At 39.9% G+C, this 14,523-nt stretch overlaps 1 protein-coding gene across 10 annotated transcripts in view; it reads right to left on the bottom strand.

Annotated features, from left to right (window-relative positions):
• The window catches only part of ULK4 (unc-51 like kinase 4), a 447,010-nt gene that overhangs the window by 323,105 nt on the left and 109,382 nt on the right, over positions 1 to 14,523 (bottom strand). For all 10 annotated transcript variants that reach the window (XM_061587596.1, XM_061587594.1, XM_061587592.1 and 7 more), the window contains exons 19-21: positions 9,214 to 9,297; positions 5,549 to 5,710; positions 888 to 1,070 (exon numbers count right to left, since the gene is read on the bottom strand). In XM_061587596.1, coding sequence (XP_061443580.1) covers positions 888 to 1,070; positions 5,549 to 5,710; positions 9,214 to 9,297 — 429 coding nt within the window. The remainder of the gene's footprint in view (positions 1 to 887; positions 1,071 to 5,548; positions 5,711 to 9,213; positions 9,298 to 14,523) is intronic.

Below are 14,523 nucleotides of genomic sequence, written 5' to 3'. Positions count from 1 at the left end.
CAGACAGAGAGAGAGAGAGAGAGAGAGAGAGACCCCCATCAGCCCAAGTTCTCCCCTCCCCTACCTCTTTTTCCACTGTCCTTTGCTTGCTTACTCTCCATCATCATCTTCATACTTCAGTCCTTCCCACATGTGCCTTTTCCCACGACAACAGATGTCCCTAGGACCCAATCACCAATCAGAGACATGGGGACCCTGCTCCCCAAAAATTAAGGGGGCCTAAGACATCCCCCAGGACCCTAGACAACTATGTCCCCGAGACTGATATACCAAATTCCATCATGCAATCAGCAAATACAAAATGCATACAATCATTTATGTCATGTAGAGGTATCAGTATGAATACTGAAATCAAACCACATACCCTTAGTGCTTTTAGAGCTAATGCTTTAGTATTTGGATACTCTACTATTAATCAGTCCAGAATACAGAACACAGGACAATACTAATAAAATATTGGCACATTTGGGATCAAGTATCCAGACTTGGTAAATCAGTAGGACAAGTATAGCAGATGCATATCTGTTTTGACCCTTGCTGCTTATCTCTTATAAGACTTCAGTGCACTGTCTTTCATTTTTGCTTTGCTACTGTTATGATATTTAATTTAGTTTTTATCTTGTATAACACACTTTAAGATCATTTTAATGGAAAGGTCACATATACTTGTATATTTAAAACCAAACAAAAATCTGAACTGGCTACTATAAATTTCTTTAAGGATGGTTTATAGGTAAGTTTCTAGAAACTAGCAGAGCACATTGTGGATGTTTACAGTAAATAGAAACACTGGACTTTAGTATGGCATTTCACAGTTTAAACAGCTAGTAAAAAAACAAAGTTTATGAAAATATTTGTAATAGACAAGGGGAAAGTTTAAATCAAACCTTTTCCTGAATCAGCCTTTGCAAATGGATTCCACATGACAACATAGCAGAGAACATAGTCAACATGTACTGTTGAACTTTGCATATTCCAACTGCCAGTGAGTGTATCACTGTTGTTAATCCCACCTTTTCAATCACACTCTGGAAAACACTCGGTGAGTGACGAGTAATTTTGCATAATGCCTGTATAAAACAAAAAACTGTTTTAATATTTTCAGTTGTAAAAGACAATGTAAATACAAATTTTGTAATGTATTGATTTTTCTTTTATTGTAGGCTACTTTACAGTCACAAGAACCCTCAAGGCAGTTTCATGGTTGTAGCAGTGATACAACACTGTTCCTTATCTCGGCATTTTGCTTCCTTCAAAAATTTATTGTTTAATTTCAACATGTAAAATGTTGTATTGAAATACAATATCAATAATTGTTTAACTGTCTGTGCTACCTATGAGTATTATCCACAAATTCCACAGTAACGACTAGGCCCCAGAAAACCTCAAGCCAGAGATGTGACAGTAGATTTGTATCATCTACCACAGATGTTGTATCATCTACCACAGATGTGAACAGAGCAGCCCACTAGCTGATAGCTGTGAGCAGGTTCCTTCTCCAAATTAACCTCTCCCAAATGCTCACATGAGAGTGGCAATTGTCCTCTTGTTCTCTGAGCGTGATCACCCATTTTTCTACTCCCATTCTAGAGTACAGAAAGAGTTGAAGCAGAAGGCAAGAGACAGCAGCAATTTTTGGAAGCATATGGTAAAGCTTCATCAGGGTTACATGCCTCCCCACATACAAAATGACACAACTACTTATCCTTCTTCAAAATTACAAGATGCAAGTACATTTAAACTGTAAGAGGCCTAACTCACCACCTAGAGCAGAAGTAGCCAACATAGTGCCCTCCAGAAGTTTGGACTAGACCATCAGTCCAACCCAACATAGCCATTGGTCGGAGATACAGGCAGCTGGTGCCCTCCAGATGCTTTGGGCTACATGTTGGCTACCCCTGACCTGGAGGGAAGCCAGACCGTGGCATACACAGAGAGGCAGGAAGGATGAAAACAGCAGCTACTTGCACTCACTCTTCAATCAAACCTAAGGAACAAAAGCTGATAGCATTTCAAATAGCCTGAATCAAGAGGTTCAAAAGGGCTTCCTTTATTCCATTCCAGGGGAGAAATAGTGACAGAGACAAATGCTCCACAGGAATCAGTGTCTGGTTCTCCTATAGAAAATAAGGAGTGGCTGAAATCCAAGCAGAACGGCATCAGGCTCCCACACTCCCTCCTTTTCCCTCTGCAAGCTGGGCAACATTGCTTGTGGTTCCTGACACTGGGAGACAGCTTGTCACCAGAGCTGCCTTCTACTTCTCCTCATTCTGTAGAGCAAGGAGGCCAGGTTTAAAAGAAATCAGGCCAGATATAATTAAGTCTTGCTCTAGTGAAGCAACCGGAGTAGGCTCTTTTCTTTCTTTAATTACATCAGCCTCAGTTTATCTGTTACTTATGCTTGTTCTTTAAATGAGGCTTCATATTGGGCATATACATATACAAAATGCCTATCTAGTTTTTAATAAGAAAACCTTGTTTCTCAGCCAAACAATACTATAACTGTATACAGCACTGTGTTGAAATGGAGGCCCTGAAATGAACACACACTGGTAAATAAGAGATAGCCTTATTAGAATAAAATATAAGTGCAAAAAGTATAGCAGCAAAATAGTTCCTTAAACCAAACACCCCCAATTGCTAGGTAAAATACAGAGGGAGTTCAAATCACAAATAAAAATAACAAAGCTGTCTAGCCTGATCTATACTCACACAAGATTGGTAAACCGGCAGAGTAACATCATGGCTCCACATCTCCCCAGAGATGTATAGCCTGGATAGCAGATGGAAGATGGAACCCCAACATCAGGTAGCACCAAAAAACACTGGGGAACCAGGACCTAAGCTCTTGGTCCTATTCTTATGGGAAAATGCCAGGAATTAATTACCCAGTCAGGGGGCTTTCTGATGATGAAATCTGGAGCTTTCGCACCCAACAGTCACACACTCACCAACCTTCCCAGGCCACTTGGCCTTTAAGTACCAATCTCAAGCTGATAAGCAGGTGTTCTTGCTTACTGCTTAATTGACTGAATTCAGCTGTGAGAACTGACTGTCTCATGGCCTCTTAGAGGCCCTAATTCAAGCAAGATGTTTCCTCCCACAATTCCTTGCCACAGAACCATTTTAGAAACCAGGCATTCTTGACAGTTTACACTCCCATTCAGAATTGAGAGGGTGAGTAGAGAAGGAGCTCCATCTGAACAGAAAATTAGCAACCTTGTTTGGGACCCTATTTTAGGGTTAATACCAGATTGTAGTACTTTTAGGAACTTAGTGAAGTTCAACACTAATAAAAAAATAAGAATAAAAATAGTAAGCCACAGATCATTTCTAAGATACTATTTTGCAGATGGTCATCCACTTGGATCTACTGAAACCTCCTCAACCCAGCTGCATGTAGGTACATGTGGAAGACTTTATTTTTATTTTGTCTGAAAGCACAGGGCTATACAAACTGAACACCCTACTATTGTCCAGGTCTGCAGACTTTTTTTCCTCAAAATAATGTTGCTTAATGCAGGAGAGAGCCAATGTGGTGTAGTGGTTAAGGTGTTGGACTACGACCTGGGAGACTAGGGGTCAAGTCCCCACACAGCCATGATGCTCACTGGGTGACCTTGGGCCTTAAGTCACTGTCTGTCAGCCTCAGAGGAAGGCAACGGTAAACCACCTCTGAATACCGTTTACCATGAAAACCCTATTCATAGGGTCGCCCATAAGTCGGAATCAACTTGAAGGCAGTCTATTTCATTTCAATGCAGGAGAATAAAGGAGAAAACTGAGGATTTCTAATTGTATAAAATATGTGTAGTTCCGTACCTTGCACTCTACTTCTAGATTATTATTTAGCTTATGATAAGCGAAGAAATCTTGAATATATGAGCAAGGAATCAAAGACTGTATTATAAAGAACATAGAACCAATAATCTTTGCAAACAGAACCAGGCTTAAACTGTTTACATTTTAAAAAACCACCCAACAAACTGAAATTCTAATCAATAATTTTACCATTTTGTTTGAGGGGCTGAAAAATAAAAGGACAATCAGAGCCTAGATCTTTTAAGCTGAGCAGGAGAAAACAAGTGAAGACCTCAGGAATTAATTCTGCACAATGTGCCTTTCATTTTTTTAAAAAAAGAAATTCTATAAGCCTTTTTCAAATGAGGAACAGTAGGGCAAAAAGTCAAATGCCATGGCCTTAGCAATATGTTCTGCTACATATTCTTTGTACCATAAATAAGAAGGTCCCCACACCGGCTTTATAGCAAAAGGGTCTCAGGCTTAAATCAGTCAGCCTCAGGAGACCAATCGGCGGTAAGACAGCCAAACCATATCACTTACACATAATATTGTCAAGGACCAATGGAGAAAAAAATTAGCACCTTTCTACTATTGCTATGAAAATGACTGACTGTCCTGCCCAGATTGAGACTCACGAGACGGAGACGAGGATGGAATTAATTCCTGTTTTATTAAAGTAACATCGAAGGCAATACGTTTCATAGGCACACTATGGTGACTCACTGTAATCCCTAACTAGGCTACCTAAGTACACTCTGCAGCATGTGAAGAAAGTTGACTCAGCACCCAGGTCAGGGGGGTGCAGCCTGAAAGGTCTTCGCCCGTAATCTCTGACTCCTTGGAAGACCCTCCCTCTGACCGAAGCACTACTTCTGGCATGGGGCAAAAGGGGGCGTGCTTCCGCTGGCTCATCTGACAATACAGTCTCGATAGGTGCCGACTCGGCTTCAGGAGGCAGGGAAGCGCTTGAAGTGCCAAGAGGGAAGCTCAGGGGAGGTGGAGTTGGCGCACGTGCCAAGACATCCCCCAACGGCTCTACGGGGGCGTCTGGAAGTTGAGCGTGGTCTTCTTTGGTGGGAGAACTGTCCGTGGGAACTGGCACGGTGTCAACCACACACCCTCCTGCCTCGTCCTCAAAAGTCTCAACACCCTCTGATTCTTCCCCTTGCCCTAGCGGCCGGAACTGATGCTCACCCAGCCCCCCTCCTTGATCCTCCTGAGGGAGCTGGGGCTCGACACTGACAGAGTTGAAAGAAAGTGGGCAAAATACAACCCTATAATAGTTCTGTTTTCACAGGTATAATGACAGTATTCATATGGTTATATCTGAGCTTAATCCAAAATATAAACAAGTCTTTTGACTGTGCACATAGACCTTCCACACTAGCAAATAAACCAGGAAGCCTTCCATTACCTATAATTTCCTGTTCCATCCAAACCAGGAAATGATGGCTAACAGCTTTGGAAAAGTCAGGATATTAAGCAACGGTCTGAAACTGGCTTAGTACCCTGGCTTGTTCCAAAGTTGTTAACCATTGTTTCCAAGTTCAAACAAAACTGGAAAACTATAGTTAATGGAAGTTTCCTGGTTTGTTTGCCAGCTCACATGAAAGGGCTGCATGTGCAACCAAAAAGTTTCTTCACATCTCAGCTATATATCTGAATTTTTATCATAATTTTTAAAATAAAATAAAGCATAAAAATTAGGAATGATGAGCAGCTTTGCTGAACAAAATCTTCTTACCGAAACAGCAGTTACTCTCAAAGAATCTATGGTTGAATGTGTAAAAAGATACCACAATACTGGTCCAATTTCTCCAGTAATAAATCCCTGAGCGTAAGAAGAGAAAGTGGAGCATATATTTTCAACAATCTTTGCTGCCATATGGTTTACAACTCGTTCTTCCTAGAAAGAGAAAAATAATTTTTAATTAACAAGCATTAGGAAAAAACTATAAAAAGAAAACAAACTCTAAGTATAGTAACTGCTGATCGATGCAGGGAAGGATCATTTGAAGGAACAACCCTAGGGCATGGTTTTCCACACTTATGAACAATAATTGATTTCTATTTTCCACAAGGATAGATCCAAATGACTGTGCTTAATATGTGATTTCTACATTAAAATGGCTCCCACTTATCAACTGTCAGAGACTGCAAGACCCATCAACTCTAGTTCCTTTCTCACTACATCTTTTTTTCAATCTATTTTCCTCTGTATTCAGAGTTTGCAAACAACACCATATGGCAAACAGAGGCCCAGTTTGGACAATTGTATCTCAAGTTTCTTAAGCAGAGATATGCACAAGCCTTTTACATGCACATGAAGCTCCTTTGCTCCTTCCTTCATGTGAGCTGCCTCCAATTAACCTTGTTAATTCATTTTTCCATAGAGGGTATTATATATGTTAGAAGTCGAAAATCAAATGCAGACTTTGCTCCCTTCATATTTGTTGCAAAATACTATTTCCAAATGAACATAGAGAATGAACAGTGCCTTAGATATGAAATGATAACATGACACAACTTACAAAAAATGGCTCAGAAAAAAACCCTCAGAAGTATAAATAGTAATATAAGCAGGTAGGGTTATATTCAACTAAGTCATATCCACAGTAGACCACTTGAAATCAATGGGCTTACGTTAGTGATGTCCACTGAGATCAATGGATCTCATCTGAGCATGACTTTGTTGGATTCAGTTCATGGAGCTTTTGTCTCATATTTCAATTTCTGTTTTAACTAAAAGTGTCGTTTGCTCATCACAGCTGAAATCACAATTCTATAAACATAGCAAAATACTTTAATATTAAAAAGGTTTATATGAATAAATTTTTACTTAAAGTGCAATAATTCATATCACTTATTGGGATTCCAATGTTGCTTTAATTCAGCACAAATTAAAAGGGCATTCTAAATAAATGAAAACCAAAATGTAAACTCAGCAGATCGCAATTATTATGACTGGTAATGTATTTCCAGAAATATATAGCAGTAATTGTGATTATGCACAGTCAAATGTATTAAAGATTTTATTTAGCTTGCATATGGCAGTCAATAACAAGATAAAGCATACCCTGGGCCAGAAAACCATAGCATCATAGATAGAAAAGGGTCATGGATTGTCACTATGTTCCACAAACTCAATGAGCCTGTCAAACTAATTCAATTTGATGCCACCTGACATGAGCTTTCTTAAGCTCCTCTGGGATCTATCATCAAACAGTGTATAACCAGGATGATTGTACCATTTTCTGCTTAATCAGCTCTCTCAAAAGGAAGGCTGATCTAAACTAATATTTGGTCTTTTATACCAAAGACCTCTTTTTGTCATGAGCATGTAAGCTACTCTAGTTGACAAAAATTAATCCATAAGACACGATTACATAGCTTTCCCCAACCCTGTAGTCTGTACTGTATAGCTCATAAACTATTCCAGAACACAGATTGAATAGAAAGCACAACAGACTCCCCCTCCCCCCCCCCAAGTCTAACTTTAGTCTAACTAACTGAGTCAAGATTCAGGAGATACTACTAAACACTTGTTGGGTTAAGCAGAAATAGGAATGTTCAAAAAAAGCACGTAAGAGAAAAGATACCAATCAATTAACAGTTGCATATTTCCCTTCTAGCCATTAGAGCCCTGGTTAAAAACAGACTACCTGCTTCTCATAATTGCATGAAACTAAAATATTGTAAGGAATATTTTATAATTTTTAGATTCTCCAGCATAGCATGGCAACACATAATTATATACTGAAATTAAACTGAAACTGCCTATGTGTCATCCTGAAAACTGCAACCAGAGAAGGGAGCAACAGTCAACTCCTCCTGCCAGCCATTCAGCTCCAACTAACATGATATCCTGAACTCAGGACTGACATCAGTGGTGGGCATGGTCAGGGAAGAAGAGGATTGGTGGGCAGTGGTGGGAGCTACTGCTTCACCTCATCCTCACCAGTGCCAGACTGTCCTCCATAAGAACATAAAAACCCAGTGTATTGGACCAATGGTCCGTCTAGCCCAGAACCCTATTTGTAACAGTGATTAGGTGCTCCAGTTGCTAGATGTCTTCCTGAATTTGTCAAGATCTCTTTCAACACCATCTATACCAGTGGCCATCACCACATCGTATGGCAGCAAATTCCATGAGTTAATTGTGTGTTGTCTATTCTGAATCTATTGTTAATCAATTGCATTGGGTGATCTTGACTAAGAGGGAAAGTTCTTAATCCAATTTCACCACACTATGCACAATTTTATAAACTTCTATCATGTCTCCTCTTAGTTGTCTTTTTAAAATCTCATTTGCTGTTGTTTTCTCATTTATCAATTTACAGTACAATCATATATATGTCTGCTCAGAAGGAAAACCCACTGAGTTCAGTGGGACTCACTCCCAGGTAAGTGTGTATAGGATTACATCTTCCGAGATCCTTTGTGGTGCTCTTCCCAGTCAGCTTACGTTTTCATAATCCTGAATAATGTGGTGCCATAATTTACATCTGATGTATTACAACTTGAACTCATTGGTCCTTCCTTCAGAGTCTTGTACCAATAGTCATTCATTTTCCTTAATTTTCTTCAAATATTTAAAAACTCAGATATTATTACTAATGCCTAATCTTTAATTCCATTTTATTCCTTTTTTCATCCAAACCATAACATAAAAGGCACTGAACAGTAACTGGACCCATGATAGACCCAAGAGGAATTCTACTTTTTGACTTCTATTTTAAGAATCATCTATTCAGAGGATTTTCCTGAATCTAAAAGCTATTGTTCATTAATACAAATATGTAAAGGATAGAAATCTGAAGGGAAAAGGTGTTTGTTTGATATTTGTCTTTACTTATAAGAAGCATTTCAGCCTTCAGGTTTGCCTTGGGCATCAGTAATGTCAGTTGGCCTCACATAAATGGTAGATGTAGTCTTCTTTGTGGCATTAATCCATTGTTTTCCATAATATATAATTTTGGATCATAAATTAAGGAAATTATCCCAAAATCAAACACCCAAAAGAGCAAACCAAAATCAGTTCAATTCAACCCAAGCCGTAAGTTACATTCTCAGGAGGTGACAGTTGAAAACATAAAATACATATCAACTAATGTACGGGGGGGGGAGCCAAATGTACAAGTAAGAAATATTAGTTGTCAAAGCTCTCCTTTTAAGAATTCTGTAATTTAAATAAAACATTAATCAGCTATTTTATTTCCAAAATCAAAATCATAATTTATGAATGCTGAGCACTTTCTTCTTCTGTGGGTCATGGTCTTCTGATTATTTAAATTCAGGAGCAAACATTGGTTGATAAGACACTGCACTGCTGCAGGCTACAATATCACACAATGCCTAAAGGGTTATTAAAATCGAGACATTCTACTGAGAATAACAAAAGAAACTCACCCCTTCCCGAAGGCACCTCATTAGCACAGTATAAGCAGCTGAAGGCAGGGCCCAGCATTCTCTGGGGTGCTCCTTTTTCCCTTCCTGTAAATGATGTGGAAGGGCCAGAAATAAAGCGAACAGCACAAATTATGTTAAATCTTTATTGCACAAATATATATAATTTAAAAAACACGTCTACAAACCTGTATGGTTTTTTTAATTATGGCTTTTAATGTCATGGCAGACACCATTATAAACTAGTTTTGCTAAATATGTTAACAACTGTTCTTTCAGCTTTTTAAATGAATGATATAATGGCAGGCCATCTTGCATGACCACTACACACCACCAGAAAATTTGACCTGAATTTGACTTGACTTCCGTTTTTATCTATTTAATACATTTCTACACTGCTGTTCATTAACATTTGCAGGATGGGTCACAATAAAAAGTGTTTTCCGATCTTCAGCTTTATAGTAGGACTATATTGTTTTGCTTATATCAAGTACACAGTTTTCTGTGTGTGCATTCACATTGAAATTCACACAGAATACAAAAGCTACATATTTTAAAACCTGAATCTAAAGGGAAGAGGTTGAAATATTCTTATCAAATTAAGACAGTGAAATGAAGTCAACTACGGCTTAAGGCTGTCTTCAATCCATCTTTGTAATTGGTAAATACACAGAACCTTGCCTTCTTGAGAATGAGTTGTGAAGATGGACATAAATCAATCCTTCCAGGTCTGCACATGCTTCCCTATAACTTTAGAAGCTGAGTTTGACAGTCATTTGGACAGTTTGCATTCTACAAAACGTATCTTACTCTTGAGCCTCAAGATTCCCTAACTATTTTTGGTTATCTACGTGAACAGTTTTACCTATGTCAAAATTTGACATGGGCAATGACATGCACCTCATAAATAAAGATACATTTCCCACTGGCGTTGTGCGTGATGCTGTGAGCATCCATGTCAAATGTATACACAACCTCTTAGCTTTCTTTCTTTCACTTCACAAAAGTCTTGGGATGAAAGCAAGAAAATGTTTTTTCAGACTAATTCTGCTGATGTTAATGTCTCCAAATTCCCATCCTGTGGGGAGACTCCAACAAAAACCTAGAGTGTGTGACAGTATTTAGTATTGGTCTGAACGTACATGTGCAAGCAGTGACACGTGTGAGAGGAAAAACTTCATACCAAGATCTAAGGTCTACAGTTAGGTAGTATCTTTATTACTACCACACAAAAAGTCACAAACATGTAGCAAGCTTTTGAATTCTCCAGAAGATATTAAATAAAGCAGGGGATAGTGGAATGAAGGGGGGGAAGTACAAATATTAGGAGGTTAGGTAGCCAAGAGATCAAAGTGCAGACTAATTTCCAAGATTAAATGCAGGTTGTGTGTCCCTCCCAGATTCTACAGATTTCAGGTTACATATGAATTATGTTATTATCATTGTACTAATTTATGAATCGCCTTCAACATGAATCATGTACGATCCTGGGATAAATAAGCAATGGCTGCTCTCCCCATTGTTTGAGAAGCTAGACATGGCTTGTAACCCAGAGCTGTCCCAACTTTTCCTTGTCCTACTTGTATATATAGAAGGATTTCAACAGAAGAGCTTCACAGTTCCTGCCTTCCTTAGCAAACCATGTTCACCAACTTGAATTAAATGCAACAAAACATCTGAATTAACAAACAGTACCATTTGTACTCACCTGAAAGGTGATTTGCCATTGCCTGATGAAGTTCATTTTATTAAGTAACGGCTCTACCTGGTAGTCAGAGGCAGGAATGAACTTGTGGATAGTAGGGAGCCCCAGAATCCAGTCTGCAAACTTGCCAAGCTCGAACAGTCCATTGAGGAGTAACATACTGATATACAAATGAAAATGCCTACTTCTCTAACTAAAAGTTGTCTGATATTAACTACACAGAACTTTCTTACTTTCTTTGATTTATATCCCACCCTTTCTCCCAGTAGGAACCAAATTAAACAATTTGAAAAAGCTAACACTTAAACTGGGGGAAAAGGTTAGTTTTGGAGCATAAAAAAATTAGGGAGAAGTCCCAATCACCTTCATCAGCCAATGGAGAATCACCCTACAGATGAGTACCAATGCTACATTCTCCTATTGCCTATGAAGGTCATTTGATTGGCACATACAATAACTTGCCCTAACCAGGGAGGGGAAATATGGCTGTGAAAGGGGAACTACTGAAGGACCTGCTGCAAGACCCTTCCGCCAGCTACTGCTTAGGTCAAAGCATAAGCGTCAGTTCTGCAATGTCTAGTAAAAGTATTGGGTGACACCTAGACAGCATCTTTACATACTTCCTCTAAAAGAGAATTAGTAGAATATGCTGCTGTAGTAGCCACTGCTGTGGTAGAATGTGCAGTCACATTGGTAGGAGCTTGAAGTTTTTGTGCTTTATAAACTAGGGATTTACATGCACAGAACCACATGGATAAGGTGAAATTGGTCACCCTTTTGCCTAACCAAGCTGGATGAAAAGAAACAGACAGGGTACCTGTCTTTCTGAAATTCTTAGTCCTATCTATGAATACCAAGTATCCAGTGGACATCTAATGAATGAGATGGAGTCACACAGGGCTGGGCAAAAGGTAGAGAGTACTAGCTCTTGCCAAAACCTTGGGGATGAATGCTGAATCTGTTCTCAAGATCACCCTATCTTTGTGAAAAGCACACAGATGTTTAGCTATGGACAGGGCATTTACTTTTGACACCGTGCAAGCAGAGATGACAACCAGGAGAAAAAGGATTTTCCAAGACAACAGTTTAAATGGCACTTTCTTTAGTGGTTTGAAAGGTGGCCTCTGAAGTGCTAATAAAATCTGTGGAGACCTCAGGACTGGAATTTGTGAAGCACTGGAGGACCCTTCAAAGCAGCCCCATGCAGGAAGTGTTCCAGTAAAAGCTGTAGCTATATAGGATAAGAAGCCGGCTAGTACAGGAGAGAGAAAATGGCTGATGTTTGCTTCTTCAGAGTGCTGGGCTTCAGACCTTTCTGGAGATCATCTTGGAGGAATGACAAAACGTCTGTGACTTTCACTTTATGGGGCCTGATGTCCCGAGATAAGAACCAAGAGTTAAAATCTTTCCACGTAGAAGCATAATGCAGATTGTACGTCTTTTGGAAGCCAATATGGTGCTAATCATTTCAGAGGACATACTCAGTTTCTCTCACTGTCCTTTCAAGACCCAAGCAGTTATGTGCAGCCAATCTGAATTTAGATGAAGGACCGGGCCCTGTGATATAATGTCTGGACAACATGAAAGGTGCCATGGAGAAAACATTGCTAGGTTCAGGATTTCCGGCAGCCATTGGTGCAGAGGCCAAAATGGAGCTAAATTAACCAATGTAGCTTTTTCTTCTCTGATCTTGTGAAGAATCTGTGGAAGGATGCATGTCAGAAGAAAGGTATATTACAGTCCTGGAGGCCAAGGAGATATCAGGGTATCCCATTATTCCACCAACTGACTCCAGAATCTGGAGATGAACCTCAGAAGCCTGTGATTGCACTCCAGTGAAGAGGTCCATCTAAAAGTTCCAGAAATGAAACTGAAAGAACACCTGACAATTTAACAACCATTCCCTGGGTCCATTTGTTGTTGACTGAGCCAGTCAGCCTGAATGTTTGACTCTCCAGAAACGTGTTCAGCCATGAGAAATGGACGTTTGTGTTCTGCCCAGTCTATCAGAGTCGAGGCCTCTATTTGAATATCCTTGAATTTCATACCCCCTTGTTTCTTCACAAGGGCCTTCACTGTGGTATTGTCAAATCTCAGGAGAATGTGCGCCGTGTGAAGGCAAGATCCAAAATGTTGGAGAGCCAGACAAGCTACCCTTAACTCCAACCAGTTGATGCTCATGGTTCACTCTGCTGTAGACCATTGCGTCTGGACATAGTGATCTCAGAAGTGTACATGTAAGCCCTTGGTGGTCTTTGAACAGGATCCTTCTCTGGAGGTTCAAAGTCAGAGTCCACCACCTAATGGCTGACCAAAGGTGCTGAGGTACCTGAACGTGGATGTGTCTTGCAGAAGCAGTTTCCACTGAGATGGGACACATGCCTATTGAGAGGGAGTGAGTAATGCCTGGCCCAAGGTGCTATTTGGTCTGCTGAAACACAGACACCAAGGGCCCATGCTATGAATGTGACATCTGCTTTTTTGGAAAAGACCAAGGCCCTGGCCACCTCCTTTATCTTGACTATGCATTTTGGAGACAAATATAGTACTCCCACCAAAGTGTTGAGAATTGCCCCAAGATGGATCAGATGCTGGGCAGGACAAATGTGGCTTTTCCTCAGGTTCACCAGAAAACCCATGTCTTCAAACATCACAGTGAGATGCACATCCTTCTGTGCTCAAACAACAGAGAGGGAGAAGATGACAACATTGTCTAGATAAGGGTATATATGGGTACCCTGGAGGCCAAGGTGAGCCACCACATCAACTATAATCTTGGTGACAGCACGGGGGGCTGAAACTAGGCAAACACTCAGTATTGGAAGCGGTACTCACCAAAGGCAAATCTCAGGAACTTTTGGTGGCTGGGATAAATTGGGATGTGGAGATATGCTTCCTGAGCTTCTATGGATGGGAGGAAATCAGAGATTTACAGAACCCCTTGACAACAGTTTAAATGGCACTTTCTTTAGAGGGAGACCCATTTATTGAGGAGGTTCAGGTCAACCACAGCACGAAAGGATTTCCCATCCTTCTTTGGCACCACAAAGAAGATGGGATATATGTCAAAGAAGGCCACTTGTATCAGGACTAACTAAATACAATGCCTTGCAAAAGTAATCAGACCCCTGACCAATGCTCTCATATGACTGAATTACAAATGCTACATTGTAATTTCATTCTGTATATTTTATTTTGAAACACAAACTCAATCAATTATTGTAAGGTGACATTGGTTTTATGTTGGGAAAAGTTTGTAAGAAACATAACAAACTGAAACATGTTGCTTGCATAAGTATTCAACCCTCACACATTAATATTTGGTAGAGACACCTTTCGCTGCAATAACAGCTTTAAGTCTACTGGGAAAGGTATGTACCAGATTTGCACACAGTGTCGGAGGGATTTTGGCCCATTCTTCTTGGCCCATAGTGCTTTGAGTTTTGGCCATAAAGCTCTATCTTGGTCTCATCTGACCACAAAGCCTCTTCTGACATCACAGCTGGGGCACTCTCATGCTTTCTGGCAAACTCCAGACGTGCTTTCAGATAATACTTTTTGAGTAACGGCTTCTTTCTTGACACCCTCCCATACAGGCCAGTGTTATG

This window comes from Rhineura floridana, chromosome 10 (assembly GCF_030035675.1).
Source record: "Rhineura floridana isolate rRhiFlo1 chromosome 10, rRhiFlo1.hap2, whole genome shotgun sequence".
Lineage (NCBI taxonomy): Eukaryota > Metazoa > Chordata > Lepidosauria > Squamata > Rhineuridae > Rhineura > Rhineura floridana.
Note: the sequence above shows the minus strand (reverse complement) of the source record. Positions and strands in the feature narration are given on the sequence as shown.